Source organism: Condylura cristata, unplaced genomic scaffold (assembly GCF_000260355.1).
Source record: "Condylura cristata isolate star-nosed mole 26May11 unplaced genomic scaffold, ConCri1.0 scaffold00031, whole genome shotgun sequence".
NCBI lineage: Eukaryota > Metazoa > Chordata > Mammalia > Eulipotyphla > Talpidae > Condylura > Condylura cristata.
Window position 1 is genome coordinate 24,994,452 of NW_004567132.1, and position 13,652 is coordinate 25,008,103.

The window sequence follows — 13,652 nt, forward strand, 5'->3', positions numbered from 1 at the left end:
GCGGGTCAGGAGAGGTCTGCCACACCATATGGTCACCTCCGGGGCAGGCGGGAATCGAACTCATGCGGAAGCGGCTTTTAGATTCTCAGTGCAGTGCTTTAACCCGCTGCGCCACCAGGGAGGGCCGCAGATATCTTTTTAAATGAATGTTTTTGTGTCCTAGATTCCTAGGAGTGGAATTGCTGGTAAGTTCATAGGGACCCTTTTTCAGGTAAGGACTTTTCTTTTTTCCAAAATGGAAATATCTTCATCATTTTCTCTGATGCCATTTGATCACAATACAACATTCACACAACACAGCACATGACATTTAGTTCACATTCACATTTATTCAAACTCAGGCCCTGTAGATAGAAACAGGGCACTACAGGGCAATCATGGCTTCCCTCACCTAAGATATACAAATACAAAGAAAGACCTAGTTTATAATTTTTACTAGCTCCATGACTGTAATAATTGAATTGCTTTTAAGAGAAAAAGAAATTGGAGCCACCTTGAATGTCAACCAAAAGGGGATCAACTAGTTCAACTGTGGTCCCTCCATATCATAAAATTCTATGTTGCCGTAAAAAAAAAAAAAAGATGTATTGATGCTTATATGAAAGTATTTTTTTTAATTTAAGAACAAAATAAGAATTGTTTTACATACTATAATACTATTGTTTTTTTAAATGCATATAGGTATATCCATACATACACACAAATAATTTTTTAAAACTATATATAACCATGAAAAGCAGTTACAGTGAAAATGGTGTGGGAGGGAAATAGCTTTATTGCATACTTTCTGGGTACCATTTCTTTTCTTTTTTCCCCCGAACATGTGAAGCCTTCTTTACTAACTCCATGAATTGAGTGACTGTGTTTATCATATTTCTAAGTATAGCATAAGAACAAAAGCTGCTCTTGTAAGGTTATTCAATAAGTAGTTCCTGGAAGAACAACATTGTAGATTAATTTATTTTAACTGTCCCAGTTAACATCCTGCACTAGATTCTGTGTTCTGAAAGAAGCTTTAAGACTGCTTTCACACCCTTCCTACCTATTCCTTAACTAGGCAACATCTTCCCTTGAAATATCCCAATTCCTGGAGTACTTACCAACAAAGGAAGATGTCAGTGAATGTCTCTGCTGTGGTGAAAAGTGCAAATATAATCCAATACATCATCCATTTGACCTGTGGGAGAGAACATAATAAAGCTAGCAGAAAAGGTCAACTTCAAGTTGGCTGCTAACTTCAAGGACAGACACTGAGGCCTGTTCAGTCAGTGTGATCTGCACTAAAACCCATTGTCCCTGTCCTTCTTGAAAGCTACCCCAGACTTGGGGCTGTGCAAACAGTCTTCAAACTGACCCAGGTTCAAGGTCAGAGTAGCTTCAGAGGCCCTGAGGAGCTCTTAGTAGCCCTCAGCTGACAGGACAACAAGCACACAAGAAGTGACCCAGGATTCAGCCATTTTTTTTCAGGACTAACATCAAGTGAGTAAAATCTCTAGGCCTCCACAAAGACACACCCTTTACACTTTAACCATACACTTTAACCAGGCCAGACTGTCTGGGAAGGGATGGTGGTACTCCATACTGGTCATCACCAGTATGACCTTTCCTGTGGGAAAGCCCCATGGCCCCTCATGGAAGCCAAGTCCTTCTTTCATCTCTCCCACATGACCATCCTTTCCCATCTCCATTTCCTCTCTACCCAACTTGAGCCTTGGTCCCCCTCTGGCTAACCTACTGCTACCGTCTCCTAACTGCTTCCCTAGTCTATTACTTTCCTTTCGCCAATCCATTCTGACAAACCACCCTCATACTAATCTGTCCTAAAAATATGAATTCATGCAACTACTTCCCAGCCTACAAAACAAAATCCAAATTCTTAGGTCTGCTCCCTCCAGCTTCCGGATAATGTACTTTATATGGACTAAACTTCCTGCCAATAGTAGTAATAAAATCAGAACAAAATATCTCAAAACAACTACTTAAAGACACTAAAAGGCTATCAAAACTGGAAGGGGATCAATTCTTGAAATTAGGGAACACATCTGGGTAGATCCCTGATGATGTGGCTGAGGACACTCCCCAGCCTTCAAATGATAGGGTACAATAGAAATCAAAAGAAACTCATAATCCTATGTGCCTGAGAAATTGAAGAATGCAGTTTGAATCTTTTAGAGATGCTGGGAATGAGGACAGGGGAATAAATCACAACAAGAGGGGAGACATAAACAGCAAGCCCCCCAAATCTGCATACAAGTTCCTTAAAATCTGGGCCCTTCCCGGTGAGGCAACAGGTTAAAGTGCAGCACCCTGAAGCTCTCCACAGCCACTTCACCAGGAGTTCGATTCCTGGCCAGAAGGTGATCCACACGGTACGGCAGACCTCTCCTGTCTCACCCACTGTCTCCCTCAACAGTGTTCTTCACCGATCTGCCTCTTCTGTTCCCCGCTCTTCCTCTAGTGAACCCTCTCACCGGTGGCTCCTGTGCCTCTGGCCTGTATCCCACTTCTGTATGCATAAGTAAATAAATCTTTAAAAAAAAAAGTTCTTTAAAGTCTTTAGCTGAGGGCCCTACCTGGTGGCGCAGCGGGCTAAGGCACAGCACTAAGAAGCTAAAGCCACTGCAGCATGAGTTTGACCCCCAGCCCCGGAGATGATCCACATGGCACGGCAGACCTCTTCTGACCCGCCCGCTGCTCCCCTCAGCAGTGTTACTTCTTCAGTCAGCCTGTTCTGCTCCCCACTCTGTCTCTTGTGAAACCTCTCACCGCCCCTGCACCTCTGGCCTGTACCCTGGTTCTGTATGCATAAATAAATGCATCTTAAAAAAAAATCCTTAGCTGAATAGTGTTCCGTTGCATAAATATGCCATATCTTCTTGATCCATTCATCTGCTTTTGGACATTTTGGTTGTTTCCATACCATTTCCATACCATAGCTATTGTAAATAGTACTGCAATAAGCATAGAGGTATCAACCAAAAAAAGCTAAATTTATGACATTTGCAGCAGCATGGATGGAGCTAGAAGGGATTATGCTCAGTGAATTAAGTCAGAAGGAAAAGGGAAATATCAGATGGTTTCACTGACAGGTGGCATAAAGGCAAACTGAACAACGGGTCAGGCAAAAGGCAGGTGAGCTGTAAGTCTGAGGCATCCAGCAGTGAGGGGAGCAAAGGGGTCAAAACAGGGGGAGAAAGAGCACAAGGGACCATGGTCATGGTTCATGGGTGGGATGGCTCAGAGGGGTGAGAGAACTATGGGGACTACAACCGAAGGAAGAAATCGAATCTTGTACAAAAATTAACAACTACGTAAGAAAAAAAATTCTTAACTGAGACCTGAATTGCAGAGAATCTGTAATACTCAGGCCCACAGAGGCTAGGGTGGGGAGTGAAAGGGCACCAGGTAGAGTTCAGGGATCTGCATGTGGCACATAGTTTAACTTATGCCCTCTCTGCTTTGAGTGAACTTCCCAGCCCAGGAGGCACCTAGCAGAGTGACAGATGCCATTATGGTCAGAGAATGACTGGTCCCAGCAGCCCAGGAAGTGCTCCTAAAATCCAGGTGTCTGGCTAGGGGGAGCTGTGAGGAAACCAGAGCAGCCACAAATTCCAAGGGTTGTTAACCTAGAGTGAAAACCCACTCACTGATAATTAGCTGTCTTTGTTTAACTCACTGAAACAGCCCACTAAAGATGAGGTGCTCCAATGATTTCTTCAGAGGATGATGTCCATGGATGTCTTAGATCTCCTGACAAATCAAAACACTGCTAGTTATATTGAATCCCGCTCTTTGTTTTTTTGGCTTCTAGAGGGGTTCTGAATTTGTGTTTTCTTAAAGATTTATTTATTTATGCATGCAGAACTTGGGTACAGGCCAGAGGTGCAGGGGCAATGAGGATTCACGAGAGACAGAGTGGGGAGCAAAACAGGCAGATTGACAAGGGGAGCAGCAGGTGAAACAGAGGAGGTCTCCCACACCAGGTGACCCACATGGCCAGGGATCAAACTCACGAAGTGGCTTTGGAGAGCTTCCCAAATTTGTATTGCTTTAAGTCACGAAGTTCACAGCCATTTGTTACAGTGGCAATAAAAACTAGTACAGAACACTACCACAAGGCTCCAGGGAAGATAGTGGCAACAGAGGAGAGACCTGGTCTGAAAAATGACTAGGGGGTAAAGATGCGGGGACATAGTCACCAACCAGGTGTGTGTATAGGATGGGGTGGTAAGGGAGAGGCAGGAGTCAAAGGAAATTCCAGGATTTCTCTCTTGTACAAATGGGTCTATTGGTCAAAGGAGAGGGTGGTTGTGAGTGTGGATGTGTATGGGAGAAAAAAAAAACAGGTTTCCCCTGATATTATTCAATTCCTTTCTTCCACTTTCATTTTTACCAAGAAACCTTCTAATCTTAACTCTCAAACTTTCTCTACTGTGAAAGCATGTGCTCACCAGCCAAAACAAACAGCTGGTCTGCTTGTCAGCTCTATTTCACTCTAAATTAATGAATTAACAGTCTCATATTAAAGCAGACTCCTGTGAGTTTAGTCAGAGCGAAACAATAGACCAGGGTTTGATCTTTCCCAAATGAACTGACAGAATTGAGTTTCTGCCCCTGAAAAGTGGCAGGTCAGACCTTGAAACATGGTGTGTGACCCCAGTTACATCTCTGGCATACTGCCCCAGGCTGGAAGGCTTAGGAGAGAGAGACAGGGTCGAAGTGCCATCGTGCTTTACCCCTGCGCCAAGTCAATAGAGAATCATGAGGTTCTGTGCTTGCAACTTAGCTATTTATAGTTCATACTCTGAGATACCCTCACACACACCAGGGCCTGGTCTCCAGAGGGAAAAACACCCTGGCGTGGGTCCCCTGCCTAGTCGCACATGAAAGCCAGAGCCAGTGGTTCTAAGAAACTGAGAGTAGGGTAAGTTCAGGTTGCAGTTGACCTGGAGGTGGCTGGTTTCACCATAAAGACATTCTGGGAAATCAGAGAAAGCAAATAATGACTTTCCAAACCCACTCTGAATGATTCTTTTACTTGTACCAAACTTGCTAAGTGACATCTGAGTAAGAGAGGGAGAACAAAGCCCTTTGTCTCACACAATACCAGAGGCCTGGGTTGTTGATCTGCACCCACTGTTTAGGTGAGGAAACTGAGGGTCTTGGGCATTAAGTTTCTTGCCCAGCATGGCGTCAATAAATATCAGAGCTAGAACTTGACTTCAGTTGCTTGATCAAAATATGCACATCTTTTGTACTGTAGCCCAGCCAGAGTCTTTCAGTGAGGTGTGGTCCTGCCCCGTAGCCAGGTGTCTCCCAGGAACCATGCTTTTCAGTCTGCCGTGTTTTCCCAATAAGGAAATTGAGGCTTATGGAGGTGAAGCAACTCATCCAAGAACATTCAGTGTCATGTGGCAGACTGGGGGGCCTCCATTGCCTGATGTCATTTCCTCTGGCTGTAACCCTTGCTTTCCTGTCTTGATCCTCTAGTTCTAAGAGGTGGTCTAGACAGGAGAGGAGCCCTGGACACACCAGCAGGCCTTATGACAAAAAGAGTAATGAAGGGTCTTCTGCCCACAGCAAGGTGGCACTGCTCCTACCACTCCACACCCAGCTTCCCCCAACAACCAGCCACCTTCCAAGAAAGTGTTACTTACATATTCTTTAATGTCTTTTGATTTCACAGCCTTGTAGGAATAGTACGCAGGGTAAAGGGTGCCAAATATAAGCCTACAGGGAAGAGAGAGCAAAAAAAGAAAAATATGAATTTTATTCACTCTACTTGATGGAAATATCTGTCTTCAATGCCAGGAGTGGTTCTCCAAGCTACAGAAAATATAGCCATGGGGCTTGACTTACTTTTATGAAAACTCGTTAGGGTTTCGGCTCATGGCTAAGATATACCTCTATAGCTCCACACTCACCTCCCTTCAATCTGTTATTCAGAAGGGAGATCTGGGATCACAACAGCCCAGGAAGGAGAGTATGGAGGTAGGATTCAGATCAAACAGCTTAGACCCCTGAAGTTAAATGCCAAGTTTTCTTTTCTTGCCACTAATCCCTACCTGACACTATAAATCCCAGCCCTACCTTTGGCTTCCTTCTCCATCAAAAACTTTCCATTTAACGTTTCTTCAAATTAACTCCCCTCAGACTTGACTTCAGCAACCTGCAGACAAAATCAGCTTCTCAAAATGTACATGAAGCCAAACCACCCCTACCTCCCACCACACCTCGCCCTACCTTGTGTTAACCTGCTTCTGCTTTTAAGATGAAGACGCAGAAACAAGGACACCAGCCTGACTGTTGGGCATCACCTCTCATTGACCCATGCTACACCAGCCCTGATTTAATTTACACCATTAAGTCATTTGAGTCTCAGTCCTGCTTCTAGCAACTTGCATGACAAAGCCCTCCCAGCCCATTCCACCTTGCACTGTGCCCCTTCAGGTCTCTGCCCAGCACTTCTCTCTTCCCACTGTGTCTGAATAATGCCTATTCACTCATCAGATCCTGAGGAGGTCAAATCTCACTACATGCTAATAGCACAATGTACATATATATCATCAGGATGCTCTTTTACTATAATTTCAGGGATACTTTGCTCAAAGTGTCTCCCTGCTGGACTGTGAGTAGCTTCAGGGCTCCAGAAGAAGCTGTTTTGTTCAACAATGTCTTCCTAGCTCTGATCACACATTGGGCTCTCAATAGATACATATTTTTTTAAAGATTTATTTATTTATACATACAGAACTGGGGCACAGACCAGAGGTGCAGGGACAGTGAGAGGATTCACCATAGTCAGAGTGGGGAGCAGAACAGGCAGATCGACGAAGTACACTGCTGAGGGGAGCAGCGGGCGGGTCAGGAGAGGACTGTGGCATCACGTGGGTCACCTCTGGGGTGGGGATCAAACTCATGTTGAAGGGGCTTTATCTTCTTTCAGCTGTGCTTTAACCCACTGCACCACCAGGGAGGGCCCTCAATTGATATTTTTAAGTGAATGAATTGATAGAATGTTAGAGCTAGAAGGGTTTAATCCTTTCCCTGACAGATGAGGTCACCCATAGGTGTTAGTTCATGAGTGACCTGATGGGGCACAGGAACCACCTTGGCCCCGGACCTCACACCTTCTGTGACAACCCCCATAGATAGAGCTTCCACAGTCCCTACAAGGAGACCACACCCAGGAAGCCCAAAGCCATGGCTCTCTCATCAGGTATTTAGAGGTTGGACAGAGAACTCCCAGTGCAGGTGTACAGATGCAGCTCACCAATCTGGGGTCGGCCTCACCACAGGTGGCGTGGACAGAAAACATCTGATATTGCACATTATTAGATCTTTAGGGGAAAAACAAACGTAACTGAGCCAAGCCACTTCTGATGTTGCAGAGGCAAGGGGCAGGCAGCACCAACAGCTTTAGTATCATCACCTCAGTCCTCAGAGAGCCTGGCTAAAGAGAACCTCTTTTCCAGACAGATACCAATGCATCAAGTAGCTTGCTTGTCTAAGGTTCTATGACCATAAAGTGGTAAAGCCAGGGCTAGGACCCAGCCAGGTCAGCCTTTGCTAAGCCTGGCTTCTTACACCATTGCCCACTGCATTGGAGAGCAAGGCCATCCTCTGGGAAGATGGCAAGGGCCATGCTACCCACGTTGAATGACAAGGTCCTGATGTGGGGGTAAAATCCTGAAAAATCAGGATGTTCCACAGCTGGTTCCTGCTGGGTTCTTTTCATTTGTTTATGGCCATTTCCAAGAAGTATGGTTTGTTTTTGGCCATTCCCAAGAAGCATAGCAACTGTCCAAATATACATTCAATATAAAATCAATTATTGCTTGATTGGCTTGATTGGTTCAATAACAACAGCATTGTACACAGAATGGCACAGTACATTGTAAAATAATTAATATTCCTCTGCTTGAGAGGGCTGGCACAAATCTAGGTCCCACAATAACAAGAAACCTATCACGGTTCAAGGATTCTGGGAACCAAAGTCTGCAATAATTTCCTATCAAGTCCCCAGTAAAAGATTTATAGTTTAAAGTAATATAGTTTTGTTTTAAGTAATAAAATTATAAATGATAATAAGTTTTCTGACTCTTTCCTCTTTCACCCCAACCCTTTTTCACACAGAAAGGTTTTTTAGATAAGATTACTAGGATAGGGCCCTTCCTGCTGGCTCAGCGGGTTAAAGCACAGCACTAAGAAGCAAAAGCCACTTGAGCATGAGTCTGATCTCCGCCTGCCCTAGAGGTGACCACATGGCACAGCAGACCTCTCCTGACCCGCCCACTGCTCCCCTCAGCAGTGCACTTTGTCGATCTGCCTGTTCTGCTCCCCGCTCTGTCTCTGGTGAAGCCTCTCACCGCCCCTGCGCCTCTGGCCTGTACCCCAGTACTGTATGCACAACTGAATAAATCTTTAAAAAAAATTAATAGGATAATAATTAGTGACCATAAAAAAAGAAATTTTCCCCTAATTCTTATATTAGATATAGAGGCTATGTTGACAGAACAATTGCAAAAACAGTAATTAATAGAAGTTCCTTTTATAGATCAAAAAAGGGATTTTTTCCTTAGGGTCAGGGAAATGTCAGTGCACTCAGCGTTGATGTTTTTCTGACTCCTAGTTCCTTAACATTAGATGTACCTTTAAGATGTATGTTCATTGAGATATTAACTAAATGATTGCTTAAGTTGTAATAACTAACGGAGCACCATAGAAACATTTTTGTATATTGTTAACTGATCACAATAGGAATATTTTGTTTGATGACTGATCACCATAGGAATGTTATTAATGACTGGTCACTATAGGAACATCTTGTGTACCAACTGTACTTTTAATTAATGAATGATGAATATCACAGTCTCAAAATAAGAGATCAAAAAGTCCGAGCTGTCTTTAAGAAAAATGTGATGATTGTTTAGCTTTCTGCTTTATGCACACACTGAATGTAATCCCACCACTTGCTTGTAAGGTATAAAGACCTGCTGGGACAATCGGCAGAAGATGCTTTCACCCTAAACAGGTGTCTGCGTCTCCTCATTTTTCTACCTCAGCTTTTCTCTCTCTCTTTTTTCTACACCGACGCCATCTTTTCCTGCGGGAGGCTCTCACTCCCTCAGCTGAAGCTGGTCTTCAGCAGGAAGAATTATGGGTGGGGAGCTTGATAAGCCAGTAACACAGATCAAAGTGTTGTCAAAGAAAGGGGAAAAAGTAGGACGAGAAGTGAGAATTTACTACGTGGAAGGCGACAGTGCAAAAGGTACCAGACTGGCTGTATGAAGGTTTCAGAGTGGAGAAACAAAAGCCAGAGCCACCTGGGGACACTCGGGACATTGGGATTGAGGTCCCAGCACCTGGAGGATGCTGGACAGCAGGGGCTGATGCAGCAGAAGTCTTAGACACCCCACCACAGTCCAGTGAAATAACACTTAGTTCCTTTGGCACAGATTCCTTGGTTCCTGGCCACGTCTGCCAGGAAAGTGTCCAGCCCCTGCCTCAGCAGTATGTGATGGCAGAAGAGAGACAGGTGGGAAGTGACCCAATGGCCCATTGATTTGCTTCTCCATGAACTCCAGCGAGCACTGACAGTGAGTGGTCAAAGAACCCAGAAGCTTCATGGAGTGCTGTGCCAGGAGGCTGTGCTCCATCTGCTGGACTCCTGATGTGAAGTGGCTGCCCACCTCCCTACACGAGGCCCCGCCTGACAGAACAAGGACAACAAGATGAATTTACCCTGTAATCGCTAAAACTTCAATAAATACAAATAAAATTTAAAAGATAAGTAAAAGCTCAATAACGCTGCAGTAAGATACACTTAGCATGCCATTGCCTAAGGAAAGGGGCATGGGATTAAAGTGGCAAATTCTTCTAAACCTATTTTGGGGAGAGAGAAATAATAAATGAAACAGAATCAAGCCAAAAGGGTTTGGTACTTATGTCCATTCAAACCAAGCCCCTGCCAAGGCCTCTGTCCCAGACTGACCCAGTGACCTGCCTTTCTTCCCAACCTCATATTCCACCCCCCATCCACACTCACACACCCGAGAACTCCCAGCCACCAGCTGTGCCCCACAAGCCTCACTCACAATCTGTAACCCTGTAACCAGGCTTTCGTCTACCAAATCTTAGTGCAGGTCCTTCCCACATGCCCACAACTTTTTTTCTGCCTAAGAGAGCTACATTAATCCTTTAAGACCCATCTCAAAAGATCCACTTCTGTGAGCCTTTGCTATCTCCCCCCTCAGAATTTTCTTGGCATTCATAAAGTCTGTTACAGTCCTCATGCAGTGTTATCACAAGACACAAAAAATAATGATATGACGAGTGTGCATTGAGTGCTAACAACTCTGCAGGCTTTACACAATCTCTTGCTCAATATTCTCCACAACCATATGGAATACGAATGCTTACTGCCCATTTTACAGAACTAGAACACTGAGGCCCAGAGTCACAGTAGCCTGCAGCAGAGCTGGGAGGTGGAATCGGCAGCCTCACCGCAAGGTCTGAGCTCTTTCTTCTCCCGGGCTGTCTACACTGGCTGAGACTACATTGCCCAGTCCTCAGTGATTAGTTGGGTCCCTTGTGCCTGACACAGCCCCTGACTAAATGGTGCTTGACAAACGCCTGTGGAGTGACCAAAGCTGAAATAATTGCTAAGGACCTGAACCCACTTGATAAATTCACACAACTCTCTCCACAAGGTCAAGAGAAAGGCAGTAAAATACTTAGGAGGACGAAAAGCTAAAGTGCTCAAGGTCGGCTCAAGCAGAGGGAAGATGGAGGGCTGAGTGCCAGCCTTTAGAGAGCGGGGCCCTTATGCTCATGCTCTTCTGTTACTGTGCCGAGAGTCCCACCCCTCACAGCCAACATCATCTGCTGCTATTCTGAAGGGTCTCAGCTCAATTTACTGGCTTCATTTACCTCCCTTCTCTTGATCCAAGGTAGGTGCCTTCCCAACCTCCACAGCTGCAGCTTCTAAAAAGAGACCTGAGAGTCAGGTGAACCCTGTTCCTTTAAAGCAGTGGTTGCCAGGCAGGGGTGGTCTAGCTGGGGGACACGTGAGCAGTGTCACAACTGACAGTGCTACCAGCATCTAGTTGTGAGAGGCAAGGGCTGCTGCTGCCCATTGCACAGTGCTGGACAGCTCCCCGCATCCAAGAATTATCCAAGCCAGAGTGTCAGCAGTGCCAACCAAGGAGGGAAACCTGGTCTAAAGAGCTGGTTCCCTGTCCTCCGGCCATGTATTCTTCACTTGACCATCAAGGGTAATCTGCTCCCCAAGAGTTTCTTTTAAATGCCCAGTGTCCCAGCTAGCAAAGGCTCAAATAGGAGGGGGTGATCCAAAATGGCAAGACCACACACATACGCTATCAGTCTATGTCAGGAAAAAAGCAACTCGGAAGCTATATATCAGCTAACTTTCAGAGAATAGTAATTAGAAATTATATCATCTTATTAGAGATAAAAAGCACAAAATATAATCAATCTACATTTCATGCCATGTAAAGCTCAGATAAAACCAGATGCCTTCATCTACTAGATCTTTTATGCAAATTAATTTTCTTGGCACGCCATTTTTTGCAATTATGAAATATAACATGGACATGGACAAGTGCAGAGAAGTCCTAGAGCTCTGGCCGAGAGAGGAGAGGTGCTGCTCTTGGGAATTAGCTGAAACTGTGACGCCAGTTACAGTCACCCAGGACAGCTGCCTGCAATTCCCTGGAGTCTGCAGGGGAGCAACGGCTGCTCTGGGCTCAGCTGCAAGTTGGGGCACTGAGATTTCTCAGCATGGCCAAGACCTGCACAAACCGTGAAATACAGTATTTGCCAGTCTTTTAGGCATCCCAGTGTTGGAATAACCTCTCACACCCAAATTATGTTGAAAATTTTAAATCTCAATGACAGCAATATTTTTTCTAAAATTAATTTTGTATGTAAGAAAAACAGCAGGCCTAGTATAGTTTATATTATAAAACAAATTCTCTTTGAGAAATGACACATCAGGGTGGTGTAAACATATTCCCCTAAATCATATACAAAGTTCTAAAGCAATAAAGGAAAAAGAAAAAGAAACAAATACGGGGTGGGGGTAAGGGACGGATGCTTCTATACAATGACCTTCTTCACTGGGTGGTGAAGAAGAATTATGCAGAATTCTGTTTCATAATTACAAATGTATACTAAACTGTTTATGTATGTCCTATGCTTTTTTCTGTAGTTGTATGCTACATTCATAATTTTTTCAAATGTACCATATAATTTGCACCAATGGTCTTCCAAATTGTGAAGATACACTGTTTCCTTTGAGCATTAAATAGTACTAAAGGGGCAGCCAGTTAAAGTGCAGCACTAAGAAGCTAAAGCCATTTCAGCATGAGTTCGACCTCCAGCCCCGGAGATGATCCACATGGCGTGGCAGACCTCTCCTGACCCGCCTGCTGCTCCCCTCAGCAGTGTACTTCATCAGTCGGCCTGTTCTGCTCCCTACTCTGTCTCTGGTGAATCCTCTCACCACCCCTGCACCTCTGGCCTGCACCCCAGTTCTGTATGCACAAATAAATAAATCTTTAAAAAAAAGTACTAAAGCACAGTGATTGGATTTTGTACCTTTTTTGTATAAGTGCATGTTTTAAAATAGAAATTTGAGCTTATTCTTTCCTATATGAACCCCAAATATTCCAGTAGCAATCCAAGTCCTTTCCCACTGATTTTCAGTTCTACTATTCAAATATTAAATTGTCCAACATCTATTGGTCCACATTTCTCTCACCACCTAACATGCACCTATATTCCACTGTGTCTTAATTTCCATATACTTATATTAATAAATTCTTTTTCAAAGGTTTATTTATTTATGCATATAAGAACTGGAGTCCAGGCCAGAGGTGTGGGGGTGAGAAGACATAACCAGAGACAGAGTAGGGAGCAGAACAGGCAGATAGACTGCAATACATAACTGAGGGGAGCAGTGGGTGAGACAGGAGAATTCTGTCTTGCTACGTGGGTCAGCTCCCTGGCTGGGGATTGAACTCATGCTGCCGTCGCTGTGGGTAGCTTCATGGTGCTGTGCTTAAACCCTTGCGCCACCAGGGAAACCCAAATAAATTCATATATTCTTAAAATCACCTTACCTATTCTTGCCCTCTTCTTCCCTATGTGAATTTTATGATAGTTTGTCAAGTTCATGAACAATTGTATTTGTAATCACCCTAAATTTATAGATTTGCTTGGGAAGAATCATCAGCCTTATGATCTGAAGATTTTCTCTTCATGAATATAGTTTTGACATTTACTTATGTTTTCTTTTGTGTCTTTTCATGACGTTTTCAATTTCTCCATAAAGATCTTAAACATGAATTGTTTTGTTTATTCCTAGGCACTTCAGGAGCGTTTAAAATCTAATTTTTAAAATTAGATTTCCCATTGGTTAATGGAATACAAGAAAGTTATTGATTATCCATCTTGATCTCACAGCCACTAATCTAGCTGCAATGAAAAGCATCTAGAGTCTCACATGCATTACACTAAGTGAAAGAAGCCAACATATTCTATAATTCTACTTAGTGTACTCTATTCTAGTAAAGGAAATTTATAGAGACAAAAAAAAAACAGGGAAAGGGGTGGAAGGGGTGACTACA

At 44.0% G+C, this 13,652-nt stretch overlaps 1 protein-coding gene across 1 annotated transcript in view; it reads right to left on the reverse strand.

Annotated features, from left to right (window-relative positions):
* Positions 1-13,652, reverse strand: part of REEP1 (receptor accessory protein 1) — a 93,253-nt gene that overhangs the window by 42,805 nt on the left and 36,796 nt on the right. Inside the window, exons 2-3 of the mRNA XM_012731551.1 lie at positions 5,658-5,730; positions 1,101-1,177 (exon numbers count right to left, since the gene is read on the reverse strand). Of these exons, the coding sequence (XP_012587005.1) occupies positions 1,101-1,177; positions 5,658-5,730 (150 nt within the window). The remainder of the gene's footprint in view (positions 1-1,100; positions 1,178-5,657; positions 5,731-13,652) is intronic.